This window comes from Aspergillus pseudoviridinutans, assembly GCF_018340605.1.
Source record: "Aspergillus pseudoviridinutans IFM 55266 DNA, scaffold_9, whole genome shotgun sequence".
Taxonomy (NCBI): domain Eukaryota; kingdom Fungi; phylum Ascomycota; class Eurotiomycetes; order Eurotiales; family Aspergillaceae; genus Aspergillus; species Aspergillus pseudoviridinutans.
In genome coordinates, this window is record NW_025091289.1 from 575,985 (window position 1) to 590,331 (window position 14,347).

The 14,347-nt window shown below is 49.9% G+C and overlaps 3 protein-coding genes across 3 annotated transcripts; 1 reads left to right on the forward strand and 2 right to left on the reverse strand.

The window, feature by feature from the left end:
• Nucleotides 1-451: 451 nt before the first annotated feature.
• On the reverse strand, nucleotides 452-2,185 carry sclB (putative C6 transcription factor; the record flags this gene model as incomplete). Its single annotated transcript, XM_043306862.1, has 2 exons — nucleotides 452-1,474; nucleotides 1,544-2,185. 2 exons carry the CDS (start codon nucleotides 2,183-2,185, stop codon nucleotides 452-454), a joined length of 1,665 nt encoding a protein of 554 aa, XP_043162797.1.
• Nucleotides 2,186-9,808: 7,623 nt separating this feature from the next.
• On the reverse strand, nucleotides 9,809-12,613 carry Asppvi_011027 (ATP-dependent RNA helicase DBP10; the record flags this gene model as incomplete). Its single annotated transcript, XM_043306863.1, has 1 exon — nucleotides 9,809-12,613. One exon carries the CDS (start codon nucleotides 12,611-12,613, stop codon nucleotides 9,809-9,811), a length of 2,805 nt encoding a protein of 934 aa, XP_043162798.1.
• A 518-nt stretch (nucleotides 12,614-13,131) lies between these two features.
• On the forward strand, nucleotides 13,132-14,190 carry Asppvi_011028 (putative replication factor-a protein; the record flags this gene model as incomplete). Its single annotated transcript, XM_043306864.1, has 3 exons — nucleotides 13,132-13,135; nucleotides 13,210-13,301; nucleotides 13,447-14,190. 3 exons carry the CDS (start codon nucleotides 13,132-13,134, stop codon nucleotides 14,188-14,190), a joined length of 840 nt encoding a protein of 279 aa, XP_043162799.1.
• Nucleotides 14,191-14,347: the final 157 nt, after the last annotated feature.

Below are 14,347 nucleotides of genomic sequence, written 5' to 3' on the forward strand. Positions count from 1 at the left end.
AATACAAAGGAGACAAACCAACGGACGGAAAAACGCCAGATGAACCTTGACCTTGATGAAACAGAAAGAATGGAAGACGAAGACGATCGTGGAATATGGAGCGGCCAATGCATAGTGTAAACAGGGCTAAAAATCCGAGTAGTAGATGTAAAAATGCCAATGCTGGAGCGCATGCAAGTACCAGGGATATCAAAAACAAAGGAAATAGCGAGTCGGCGGGCGTTTTTAGCTGCTCGCAGCAGCGATGAGTGGTGGTCAGATCGTACAGCGAATCAAACTGGGAGTTGGAGATACACGGACAAAGGAAATGGAAGCATCAGGGTCGTTCAAGTTCGTAGGACCTGCTACAAGAATAGATGTCTTGAGAAGGTCTCCGGGACTTCCAAGAGGCCAAAATCGAAGAAAAAGAGGCCAATCTGGACCCATACTAAGTCCGGTCTATAGGAGACGATCAGTCGTTCACCATATCATCCAAGGCCATCTTTCGCCTCTTGGTGGGCCTGGATTCGCCTGTTTCGGGTCCCCCAGCTGGTTGTTCGTCCCGAGGACGAGCTGGAGACGACTGCGTTGAGAGATTTTGTGCTCCTTGTACAGTTGGATTTGATTGTTGCGAACCTAAGTCTCCGTGGCCGTGGCCGTGGCTGTGGCCGTGTTCGAGCGCTGCGTGACGCGTTTGCGTGGCAGGAGAAATTGGTTCCATAAAACTCTGCGGCGATGACCCTCCAGTCTGCTGCTGTGGTTGTGGCTGCATCAGCTCCTCACGGAGTCGTGGCGACCACGCTGCCGGGTACGGATCGCTCAACCGATGTGCCTGTGGTGTGGGACGAGAGTGCGCCATTGCTGGAGGGAAAATAGGGGGCAACCGGACTGGAGATTCCGGGTATGCTTCACGAGTCTCGCCCGCCGGCAACCGGCTCACCATTCTTGGACTCGCCGTGTATGGCGGCATGGGCACACCGAATGGTTGCTGATATTGCGGTGGAGACGTGGTAGGAGGTAATCCCTGGTGAGTATATGAAGAAAGAGGCCTTCCTGCGCCCATTTGCGTGCGACCGAGATTGAGCGCAGGACTGAAACCGCTTGTCAGAGGAATAAAGCCCGGCGGTGTCGCAACCGTCATCTGTGGTATGGAACCAGAAGAAGAAAAGCGCCTATGTCCCAGGTTTGCCTGCATCGATAATGAGGGATCCACGACGTGGGGGAACACGGAAGTCGACCACCTGTGAGGGTGACCCGGCGGAGCCCTAAACCCGACTGCCCCGTGCGATGTACCAGGCATCCGAAGGTCTGTCACAGGTCGAATCTCGCGGGAGCCGGTGGACCTATGCGTATGAGTGCGTCTGGGTAGAGGGGTCTGCTGCTCTCCAGATGTCGTCGCATTCTCTGCCTGTGATGCGTACGTCCTGAGAGACGCATCTTCAGCTTTCAGTGGCGGTCTTCCTCTTTTCTTATGCGTAACATCAACACAGGTAGCCTTTTTTTTCACCAGTATTCATCTTAGCAACGAACTCGGTATCAGGTGGACTAGAATAGAATGGCTTACCTCCTTTCCCGACAAAACGCACCTTCGACAAGGCCGGGCAGGATCGCACCCTAGATGCTTCTTCTTGCAATTAACACATGCCGATGCGACGTGTGCTTTAGTGCGCCTCGTCCCTTTTGGCAGCAGCTCCCTAGCAGGCGGTGAGGCTCCGAAATTTGAGGACGGAAACGTCGTCGAGGGCTCTTGTGCTGCCCGTTGTTCGGTGGTTCCAAGCGGTGCCTGGGAATTAGGGGCGGTTTCATTGAAGATGAATGGTGGTCGTATCTCTTCTCTAGTGACCGGGGCCACATATTGTTGGAATGCTGAAGTATGGCCTGTCGCGGGGCCTGAAGATCCCGACGCTAGAGCCGTCTCTGACACAGACGCGGTTGTCACCGCTGGCGCGGTCACTGACACAGCCGTAACTGTTGGCAGTCCTGTTGTATGAGGGGTTGGTCTGACGTGTCGAGCAGTCTCCAGCGGGTCTTCTGCCGGGACCGAGCTGGACATAGGGTGAACGGGTGGAAGATCCCGGGGATTGCAAAGACGAGCATTTGTCGGTAGGGTGTAATTAAGAGCAAGCCGTTCGGAGGCTGAACTGAACCTTGGATGTCCAAATTGTGTGCTGACGAGGGCTGTAGGGGGAAGGACGAGTGATTGCATTTGGTAGGTTGAGGGTCCCCTGGTGCTGTAAAGGAACTACGACTGAAATGATTTCAAAGGAACAGAAAACAAGCTAGATCTGATGTTGAAATAGGCAGCATATCTGGCATGGAGAAAGGCTTTCGGGAGTTGCAGCGTCTATCCAATCGCAATAGTTCTTCTCGATCGCCAGTCGTCATCTGAGATTCTCACGCTTACAAGTCCAAGGACTGGAGGAGCTTATAATCAGTCAGTACAATATCCGCGATTGGACAAGTCATAAACTAGGGTGTGTCGATCATTGAATTATGCCCACAACATGACAGCGGTCTCCATAGATTCGGCCGTTCTCATGTAGGGTTGATTTATTGCAGTATGGGAAGGGCGATCAATGGGGCTAGGCAGGAGTATAGAGCGGGACATTTTCAGCGAAAGAAGGAAAGTAGGAAGGAAACGGCGCAAAAGGGAAAGCAGATATGCCTTACCTCCGAGTCACGATGCATGCTGAAAATTGGGCCCCAGACGTTATGGCTTCGGGTGGACTTGGGGGACAGTCCACTACCCGAAAGGGGGAAAAAGGGAAAAACGGTGAACTATACGGGGGCAATGAGACGCACCACTTGGTTCGGCCGATTAATTTGAACAGCTGAGGGAGTGAAAAGAACAAATGGAGAGTCAGAAGAAGCCTCAATATCGGTTTCTTTTTCTTCTGGGCCCAGAAGTGGCATACAGCTCATCAACCGTCAAGTGGAAGACTTGCTTCGAGCGAGGAGACAATAGTGATAGACGGATTGATAGAGTCCGAACGATCTAGTCTTTCTTTTCTCGCAGGTTAGATTAGGCTTCTACCTTAAAACGGGAAAAGCTCTGATGCGCCATGCGACGTGAGGAAAGAGTGGGTTATAGTGGCCAGTGCAACAGCGAACTAGCAGCCGATAGCCTTGATCTCCATCATGGTAGATCTCAATGGAGTCAAAACGGAGGAGGGTGGTTTCTTCCTTTGGCACTCCGGTGTCTGGACGACGGAAGGGTGTCACTGCTCACTAGGAATGGGAGAATTAGAGGGACAAATAGTAGACTTGATAGTCAGGTTCCAATCCTCCGGGGAGGGAGGGGGTTCCTCAGTCAAGGCCAATCAATAATAAGGACTCAATCTTCAGTGATGAGCCTCGACAGATCCGCAGTCACATTGTTGCTAGTAGTCCCTTTGTGACCGTGGCATTACGTTCTCTTTTTCTTTTTGGTTTCTTGAATGATTCCGATAATCATTTTTCCCATTTCTCTTGTTTCCTCTTCTTCCAGGGACTTCTCCAGATGGACCTCGATAGGGAATAAGGATGCCACTGCCAGTGACACAATCCCAAAAAGGTTAAATAACGTCTTGGGTCGATGTCGATGCTCCATAGTATGCAGTGTCTAGGTAGGAAGCAGCCTAGCAGGGCAGACCAACTCAAGAACAGCTGCTCCTGTGGAGTGGGGCAAGAAATTCAGCTCTGCTTTCCTTTTGCTTTTTCCCCTTTTTTTATTTTATTTTCCATTTTTCCTCTTCCCCTTTTGCTTTTGATGGAACTGGAATCATGGGACGTTGCCGAATCAGGGAACTGGACGCAAGGCGAAAGGAAGCCAGCGACGGATCGACGTCCGCGCCCGCCCGCCTGCAGCTTTTTGCCAATAGTCCGCTCGGCAGGGAGGGAGCTGTGCATTGTCATTATTCTTTAGCTCATTCCGTCCCAGTTTGACATGCGCTAAAACCCGAATTGGGATTTGGGATTTGGGATTTGGGACTGAGAAAGTGAGGGAGCAACTCGCAAGAAGGTTCATCTTGTTGCCAGGATCTTTAGCTTGTCGGTCCAATCGTATCAGGCTTATCAGCACAGAGCTGGATGTCTGTGTAGCCTCCACACATGAGACATGTACGATAGAAAACTGAGAATGATGATACACAGCACCGGCTGTTTTCCTTAACAGGCCAAAAAAGAAATCACCGAATCCTGTTTTCTGACCAATAGCACTGCGCCTACGTCTTATTTTCTCGAGTCGTTGGGGCGGAGTATGCATTACCTTAGACGTTGGAGGATCCAGCAACTCACAAGGAGCTGCTTATTTTCCTAAATGATCATCAGTCCAAATGATAATGACTTCACTTCTCTTCTCCTCGTAGGGTTTCCCGTTGTCAGTGTCTCTCTTTTCTCGCTTTTCTCTTTGTTCTTTTCACTGGCAATGGTGAGCCCTTTCTTTTACTAGATTATCTGGATTGAATGGAAGCGATCTCTTCCTTCGTCATGATATGGAGATCTTTAAAAATGAATCCTGGCGGAATCTCTCTCAAGCCCCAGCCCCGGAATGCAGATCGTCGTGGGACTCGTGTGGCTCCAAGGGCACGGGACAGCATGATGAGTTGACAAATTGACACTTGACCAGGCAGACCATAGACTCTGGGCACACGGCGCTCTTGGAATTAATGAATAATCTTGTGTAAAAGCACTTTGAGGAGCAGCTGCGGTAGCCAATGATGTTTATAGTACAGTCAAAAGAGACTTGACGCTAGACGCCAGTTCAAGCTTTTGAGTGAAAGAAAAAAGCTACAATTCTCCGCAATGGCTATGTTCCAGCGGTTCGAGAGCGAGACCCACTGTCATAGCAATCCATGACAGAGTACTCCGTACATATATCTCGTATGAAGAGGTTCGATACTTCTTCGTTCTCCGTCTTTATCGCTATAGGCTCGTTCGGATCGTGCTTTTCGATCGATGAGTTAGAAGAATGCGTGCTCTTGCTTCCATGACAAAGCTCATGAGTATCTGACTTGTGCTCTTCGCATCACAGAGTGGACTGCGGAGTCATCTCAGAGTCGCACACAGCACCTGCAGAGTGCATAATGCAGTGTGCACAATTTCGGTTCGTCTGTTTTCAGAGGTGGCCCCTCGGAGCTATTGGATCGACCGTCATTTTCCGGCTTAAGTAGGGTGTAGCTCATGAAACAGGATCACCAGCCTAGTAGGACTCTTATTTTCTAAGAAGCAAGCCAACCCGCTGAGAGCCAAAAGTGCGTAATCTCTACGGCTCAACCTTTGGGTTGGTCAGCACAGGACGATGGGGTCCTTGGTACATAGGATAATAGATCGTAGACGGAGTAACTGGGATATGAATGCTACGTACGGAGTACGGAGTACTTGGTATCAAGTTGTAGCTGCAGCCGCAACATTCTAGACGGCGAAATTGGCAAGGATTCGAAGAGGCATTTTCATTCCTGTTGCCTTGGGTCCAAATGATATGCGTGAAGATTGTCCATTATTGCCTGATTATTATGTCCGATAAGAACCGTCCGTTCGAGTCAGCACTTTCTCCAACTCTCCGGTAAGCTTGACATTGAACCCCAGTGAGCATAATCAAGCGGTAAAAATTAAGATTTCTGGGTTGTCGACATGTCAGACGACTCAGTGGCACAAAAGGGCGGAGTACGAAGTATATGCATTGAGAATCACCTGTTGGATTTTTGGGGACATCCGATTGGCGCCGAATTCAGTATCTGAACGAGGGTCCAAACTCCAAAGCTAGCAGATACTCGGGCGGAGCAACGTCGGAGAAATTCTCGAGGCTTTAACTGTGGTTGTCAGGGTGTCAGGTAACTTCTTTGCTTGCTATCAAATTTTCGGTTTGTCGCGCTTTTGACATCCTTGCGTGTAAGGAATCAATTAGCAGAGACAAGCACGACGAGAGGACATGCCAATGAGATTGTATGCGAACACCTTCGTACATGACATAAGGCTCAATGCTCAGCTAGAACGGTCGATCAGATCAGTCAGAGCCGTGATCCAGCATGAAAGGGGCTGGAGACGGAGCATGAACTCCAATTGTGGAACATGCCGCACGAGGTGCCAGCAGTAAGGGGTCCGGTCATGGTCATCAGTGCCAGGCTCACAGTGTGATGGATACGTTGTGTGATACACTGATACCGTGCTTTCAGGCTTTCAGTCTGGCTGTGTTGGGGGACCAAGCGTCCAGTGATGAGACGCGGAGTCAGTCTCAGCAAATGTAAGCAGTTCATGCATGCCGGAGCGGGAGGCGCCAGCACGATCGGCTCGTTAGTCTAAAGAGTTAGGCGCTCAGAATTGTCAATAGCTTGAGCCACTAAGCACTAAGATTCATTCGTCTCGACGAGTAATAATACGTCGCATAAGGTCTTCAGAACAGTTGGGACATGCGCAACTCTCAAAGCTTCGATTGTTTACTGGAAGTCGAACTTGGAGTATCGACTTGAACTATTGAGTGCGAGCCTGCATGGCTCTTCACATCAATTGTGAAACTGTGCTTGGGAGGCAACGACGACAGTGAAAGCAATAATCTTCGAGTGGCCCGGTGTTGTCTTTAATTGGGGTTTCTTGACGATATCCCGAGGTCCATTCCCTTTGCTGGAGCTTTGCGTCTACCCGGAGAGGGTTTAGTGGGTCTCGTGAACAGAGCTACCTGCTCTTTCGGGAAACACGCAGCAGTGGCTAATGGGGCAACGATTGACGCCGGGATTTGTCACGCTGCTATCTGTCTACGGAGTGCTGAGTCGTCAACATGCTACTCTGTCTACTCTGTCTTAGCAGTTTCTCCACGTTGATCGATGCGGTCCCGTATAAGACAGTGTATGGCTCAGGAGAAGAAAGGTAAAGAGGCATTTGAGAGATCCCAAGTATTACCCTTCTTTATCCAATTGGCTCCATGACTACCTTATTCCGTGCTATACGTATTGGAATTTTCAAACTGCTGCTCTACATTATCGAATGAGCAGCCAGAGCATGCATCTCACTGATGCAAAACCACAACAGCTCGCTACACGAGAGTGCACAATATTCCGAGAGAGGGACTTTCCCCAATCAGACCCGAGTCATTGCCACGTTTGATGGAGAGTTATTCACCGAATCAAAAAATCCGCTATGCATTAACCAGATTTCTCAGCGTGGAACATGTGGAATAGGTTGAATATACCCAGTAAAATCCTCTCATTGATCACGAGTCATCGACTTCGCGCCTTTCCTTGGCTTCCCTAACTTCACAAGGCCACCAGACGGCTGCGCCTGTCAATTTTGGGGTACTTACTACAAGTGATCTTCATGTGCAAAAGATGAGCAAGCCCAGAAACTAATCAGACACGTTCTAGGCGGATAAGTCATCGTTTATCAGTAAGCACGCATGACAGCTGCCACTTATCCCATTTTGTTGAATAGCGAGTTGCAAACGTACACGACATTGTCGAGTCTATCAAGCCTACTTTCTCTTCTTTATCTCACCTAATTGTGCGTCTAAGTCTTCGAGTCTTTGCCTGTCTTATTATGGACATCTTTTTGGGGCAGTAATTAAGCTGCGATGAGAGGCCAGTGTCCTCTCCCAAAGGCCGCCATTACGACTACTCCCAGAAAAGGGCCAATGATCTCAGACTTGCTTTCCTTTCCTGTTGCGTTGTGTGATCGGCTCAAATGCCTATGATGATGGTGATAGGAGGAGCAGGTATGTTTTAATAACATCACCACTTTCTCCTTTTGCATAAAGCCACTGAACTTTGTGGACGCTTTCACATTGCCGGTATTCCACTTACAGCCATATAATTGGTGATGAGTTTGAAACTTGTGCAACCACTTGCTGTTATGGCGCCTCTCGTGATATCCCCTCAATGCATCAGTTGGGGAGATTGACAACCGAAGGTTTGAAGCAGTGGTCTGACGATCCAATTGATGTGCAGGGTCTTGTTATCAGCTTCGTACAGAGTAAACTCCGAAACGCTCGATCCGAAAGCGATCGCCCTGTCTTCAATGTTGGCCCATCCCAACCTTATGGTTGCAACGGACGCTTGGCCTGGATGCAGGTTCAGTAACTTGACCTTCGAAAAGATGCATCTCACAAGTATCGGGACGAGAAGCCCTTTTCCCCTTCGGGGAATTGCACATAGATCGCCTAATCTGTTCCCAATTGGCGAAATGATAAGTCACCGGCATAAAGAATGCATCATACTCAAATTCGCAGTCGGAAAGAAGCCCTGGATCAAGCCAGTCGAGCTGGCTAATGTCGGTGAGACTGCTCAGTGGCTGGTTTGCTGCAGCTATGATCTAGCTGGATAAATGATCATCCAGTATTGGCATTGTTTATTGAAATGTATTAACGTCATCTACAGATCGACGGTCCCATCATTTTGGGTCAACGCTCGACTAACCAGTTATACTCCGTTTGGCCTTTCAGAAACCATAATGAATCAGCTCGAAAGTTCAACGTGGTAGCAGTGTGCGCTCATCAAATATCCACGTATCACACGTCAGCGCATCAAATCATATGCCTAATAATGTATGTCCTCTTGCATTAACTCCTGCGTCGCCCTAAGACAATTCTATTCTGCGCAGGTCGAGCTGAAATCAAAAGGCTGGCTTGCAAAAAATCATATTTGTGCATACGTTGATAGCCGCAAGGCCAAGGGACCGACAGTATTAATTGGATTCAAGCACGAATAAGAGATAGTCAAGCCCAGGCTGGTGCCATTTTATGGAGAAGCGCCCAACAATCCTTGCTGCTGATCTCGATCCATGCAGACCAGACAATACCATCCACCTACCTTACTCTTGGACTTCGGATGATTATCCTTGAGAGCACTGTACATGCTCAAATAGTCGTTGCGTGTAGAAAAGCTCGTATGTATGAAGTACGGCCATATCCATATTTATTGGCTTTGGGAAGGGGAATAATTTCTCCACAAAAAGAAAACAAAAGTGAGAGAAAGCCAAGGACGCAAGGACGCACCCCCTGCTCAGAAGATGATCTATCATACCCGACTCCCAACACACACGGAGAAATAAAGAGCAAGGAATCACAAGGTAGACGGAAAAAGAAAGGTCCTATATCCATACCTCCCCCTTGTCCTATCAGTCGATCTTCTGTCACATGATACACACTGAAATTCGCACTCTGAAATACCTGATCGGCATATAAAACTCAGCATACCTAAAGCACTTCTATAAGTATACCCTATACACTTATTCTATGACGCAATGTTGGTGACATCCTAAATTCCCATCGGCGCTCGCCCTTCCCCAAACCAAGGAAGACCGGTGTGGCAGGAAGGAGACGGAGTGTGGATCTCTGAATTGCCAAAGAAAAAGAAAAGAAAAGAGTTACCAAACAAGAGACGTTCCGGAGAACGCAATAGCGCTGCACAGATGCTCCACTATCCACCGTCGGAATCAATAGTCCAGCTGGTGGAGGTTCCGGATCTTCCATATGCATTCTATTTTCTCCCTTTGCGGGCTGAGCGAACTGGGAATATCTCGGAATTCTAGGCTTGGGTTTATGGGTCTCCTTCACGGGTTTTTGGGTAGATTATTAAGTAGCATTTTCTCAGTGATGTGTTGAGAGGTTCTGTATTGAAGGGGGCGTTACTTATGAGCAGTTTTACTGAGAGAGCATTGTGGTTTGGCATAAGGGGCTAGAAGGTAATACATGGCAGAAATGATATTCTGCTTAAGAGATTTCGTCACCAAAGAAGTTTGGTTGTGGTCCTCCCCTAGAAATGATCTGAATTGGGCTTTCGTATAAAAACAGATAATATTGTAGCAGGTATCATAGGCAATTCCTGGTATATACATGAATCTGAAAGAAAACTCGACCTCCCGGTTACTTCTTCCTTGAGGGACGAGCATTCTTCTCTCGTCTCTTCTGCTTCAGCTTGCGCGCAATCCGGATATCGTCCGTATTCTTCAGCTCGCTCTTGGCACGAGGTGCTGCGCCGCCAGCCTTGGACATGGACCGCTCCTTGGCCAGTTCAGCCTTCTTCTTCATCTTCTCGTAATCACCACGGAGAGGATCAGCCCTCTTGGGTGCTTGCTCCTTGCGATGCCTGAACCGCTTGCCCGCGATGGCTGCGTTGAGACCAGAAGCGAGGTTAGGAGCCTCGGCCTCACCCACCCGAGGCAAGCGGCCGAGACGATTGCCTCTCTTCCACGCGTCGAACCGTCCACTCCGGAAGCTGGCTGCAATCTTCGCTCCGCTCTCGCCCCGGACGAGGCGCGTGCCCTTGGAGCCGTCTTCGTCATTCTGGCGTGCCACGTACTTCTTGTGTCGCTTGTCCCAGCGCATCAGTGTACGAGCCTCGCCGAACCCGCGGCCTCCATCGTCGCCCGCCAGATCCATGGTCGCACTGCGTGAGGCCTGGGCGAAGTTGGAGTTGGTGCCGGAATGCACACCGTAAGCACGATCTTCCGCCAGAGAGTTGTTATTGGGAGTATAGGACATGAAGTATTCGGGATTCTGGAAAGCCGCCGCGCTGGCTTTCTTTGCCTTATTTTCCTTTGATTGTGAATATGATGAGAAGGTGACTTCCAGCTCTGAATCGGATGCCATCGACATGTCATCTGCCACGCCCGTGGGAACGTCGTCATCCTCGTCAGAGAATGCTTCCTCGTTCTGGTTCTCTTCGGTCTCATTGGCTGCCTTTTCGCCGTCGGACGTGTCTTCGAGGAACTCGGACTTTTCCTTCGCTTGAGCACGCTTCTTCTTGGACTCTAGAGTGGTACGAACTCTCTTGATCGTATCGAGAGCGTCGACGTTCTCATGTTTGCCCATGCGCCGGTTGTTGACCTCAAAGATTGTCTCTGGCGGCCGGTAACCACCGATACGGGCGAGCATCTTCTCTCGCTCGGCCTCTAAATTGCTGGTTTCATCTTGGAAGAGCGGATGTATACTTGTCCAGTTGTCGGAAGAAACCACCTGTTTCGATCGTTTGGCACTCTCAAGAGATGCCGCGTTGCGGGTTCGCATATAGAGCTTCTCACCTTTAGCAGCAACCGTGCGTTGGGCTGCAAGGTCGGCATTATCGTCCAGGACCTTAGTCACCCACTCACAGCTTTGAGAGAGCCCATCCCTGGGTAGACTACCTGTGACAACATCTTCGGCGAAGTTCACTTGATCACCAAATTCGCGGCCAACGACAAGTCTTCTTCCAAGGAATAGTTGCAAGTCAAGTAAATAAGGAGCGTCTGCGTCCCGGACCAAACTGTAACTCCAACCCTTGCGCCCTGCACGAGCAGTCCGACCGACACGGTGGATAAAAATCTTTGGCTGGGAGGGAAAATCGTAGTTGATGACATTCGCAAGGATAGGAATATCAATACCTCTGGCCGCAACGTCGGTGACAACGAGAATATTGGTCATGCCCGTTCTAAAGTTTTGAACCTGAATCTTTCGAGCGGTTTGATCTAACGAACCATAGACGTAGGACACAGCGAATCCCGCCTCGCAGAGTAGAGAGTAAAGATAATCGACATGGTGTTTCGTCGCAGCGAAAACGATTGTCGAATGCTTGGTCGGAGACTCTCTCGTATTGACAGCCTTATCCATTTCCGCTCTCTTCCTCTTCTTGTTCTTCCAGTTCCTGGCGCTCGCATCCTCTTCTTTCCTTTGTTGCGCAACCTCGGTTGGCCCGGTCGGCATCTTGATGACCTCTTGGAGGATGTAAAGCAAGGCTCCTTCCTTCTCCGATGATTTCACGGAGAAGAAGGCATTTTGAAGATCGGGTGAGATCTTGCTCTCGGTATCCAGGCGGACTAATGTAGGTTCCTGCAGGCCGGCGCGGGCAAACTCAACAAGGGACTTCGGAAGGGTGGCAGAGAACAGGAGAGTTTGTCGATTCGGAGGAAGACCGTGCAGAATCTCTGTTAGTTGCGCGGCGAAACCCATCTCGAACAGTCGATCAGCTTCGTCGAAAACAACATAACGGATACTGTACAAGTCCAGGTTCATTTCCACTTTCAGATGCAGGAATCGACCGGGCGTCGCAATAACAATATCTGGATTGCCGGCCATCATCGCGAATTGCTCCTCCAGGCTGTCTCCACCAACAAGAAGAACCGACTTCAGGTCGGTACCTTTGCCCAACTCCTTGACGACTTTCAATGTCTGCAGTGCCAATTCTCTCGAGGGGGACAAGATCAGGCCGCGCGCTCCAACCTTGGTGCTATGACTCTTCAACTTCTCGATCATGGGGATGACGAAAGCGGCGGTCTTTCCTGAACCAGTCCGAGCCATACCAACCACATCCTGGTCGTCCATAATAACCGGAATAGTCTTACGCTGAATGGGAGTCGGTACTGAGAAACCTTTCCGAGCGATTGCCTTTAACAGATTGGCACTCAAGCCCATGGCTTGGAAACCACCACCCTTCTTCACAGTACGACCCTTGAGATTCGAAGCCTTGCGATTGGCAGAAGTTTGCTGCTCGGCGATAAAAGCCTCATCGTCATCGTCGTCTTCATTCACGTCGCCGAGGAAGTCGAGCGCCTGCGGCGGAACCTTCTTTGGGGGCTGCCGCTTGGACTTGGCCGAAGACTGTTCGTTGTCGGACTCGATGTCATTCTGGAAGAGGGCGCCTGTGATGTCGAACTCATTTTCGGACATCGCTGGGGATGCCGCGCGGCGAGGCATCTTGAGATTCTGTTGCGCAGGTGGTCCAGGTCGCTCCTAAACAGAATACGTAAAAAAAGAGTTGTTTGAGATCGCCCGAGGGCGGGCGAAGATATATTTTGAAGCTCGGAACCTCTCAGGCTTTGACTTTAATCAATATTGTAAGATGTAAGATGAAACAGAAAACCCTTCCGTCCAACTATATCTTTCAAGGGTGAAATCGAAACCCAGAATGCCTCTCGTTTCCTTCCAACCAGAACAAATCTAGCCCTGTCGTGATAATCTCACTTTTTTTCGTTTTAGCGGAGGAGAAATCCCAAGGCGGTGAGCCAACAAACTCTGTTCCAGTTTTACTGCAATCCATGCTTGCTGCAAACAGGACAAACACAGTCCGCCCCGCGACGCGTCCAACACGTCCCGAAGAGGTAAAATGACAGCCCTCTCAGAGAAATGATGTGAGCTCTTTACTTCTCACGGTGATAATTGATAGCTTTCCCCTGGTGGGTATTCAGAGCAGATTTTTCGAGAATTAGTACAAAATGGGTAAGCAGAGCTTCTTCTTCGCTGTTTACATCGGTAATTCCTTGTTGCCATGGCCTGACTGACTCCTCTGCCAGACGGGGGTTACAATTATGGCAGCAACTCATACGGAGGTGGAGGCGGCGGTGGCTTCATGCCTGGAGAAATGAACAGTCCAGCTGGCGGAAAGGTATTTTGCTCTCTGCCCTCCGTTAGCACTCCCCAAGTTAGAGCTCCAATGAGCTATGCCTCCCAGATTGTATCAAACAAGGCGGCGATCTCAGACCACACTCATCGCTTGATGAATGAAGCCTTACTGACATATACAAACCCAGGGCGACAACAACAACGCCACCCTTCGTCCGATCACAGTCAAACAAGCCCTCGATGCCTCACAACCATACCCCGAAGCCGCCTTCCAGATTGACGGAGCGGACGCGGCCAGCGTCTGCTTCATTGGTCAAGTCCGCAACATCAGCTCACAGAGCACAAACGTCACATACAAGATCGACGACGGCACAGGGGAGATTGAAGTGAAGCAGTGGATAGATACACAGACCGCCGACACGATGGAGACGGACGATGGGAAGGGAACGGGCTCCGGGAAGAACCAAGTCGAGCTGAACGGCTACGCAAAGGTGTTTGGGAAGATCAAGTCCTTCGGGAATAAGCGATACGTGGGAGCGCACTGTGTACGGCCGACGACGAACCTCAACGAGGTGCACTGCCATCTTCTCGAGGCCGCTGCGATCCATTTGTTCTTTACGCGTGGCCCTCTCGGTGGTGGAGCCGCTGGCGGCGCTGCTGGTGCTGGGGCTGGCACGGATGCCGCGATGGGTGGTGCAAATGACTACGGTGCTGGAAACAGTAATCTCCCTGCTATGAGTCCTGCCGCTCGGAGAGTCTATAACCTCTTGAAGACTGAGCCTCAGAGCAACGAGGGTCTACACGCTCAGTTGATTGCCGCCAAATTGAATCTGCCCATGCCGGATGTAGCACGGGCTGGTGAGGAGTTACTTACTGCTGGCGTTATTTTCTCGACTGTTGATGAGCAGACTTGGGCGATTCTGGAGTACTAGGATGATTGTGTATTGCATATACCGCTAATGTGACATTTATGAGTATGTAGCGGGAAGTAAAAAGGTAAAGGCCTGGTTCTTCTCTATTTGATACTATATACCTAGAAGTCCAGATTCTTCTTGACGAGACAGCAGACTTAAATCTTTATCCTCCTAT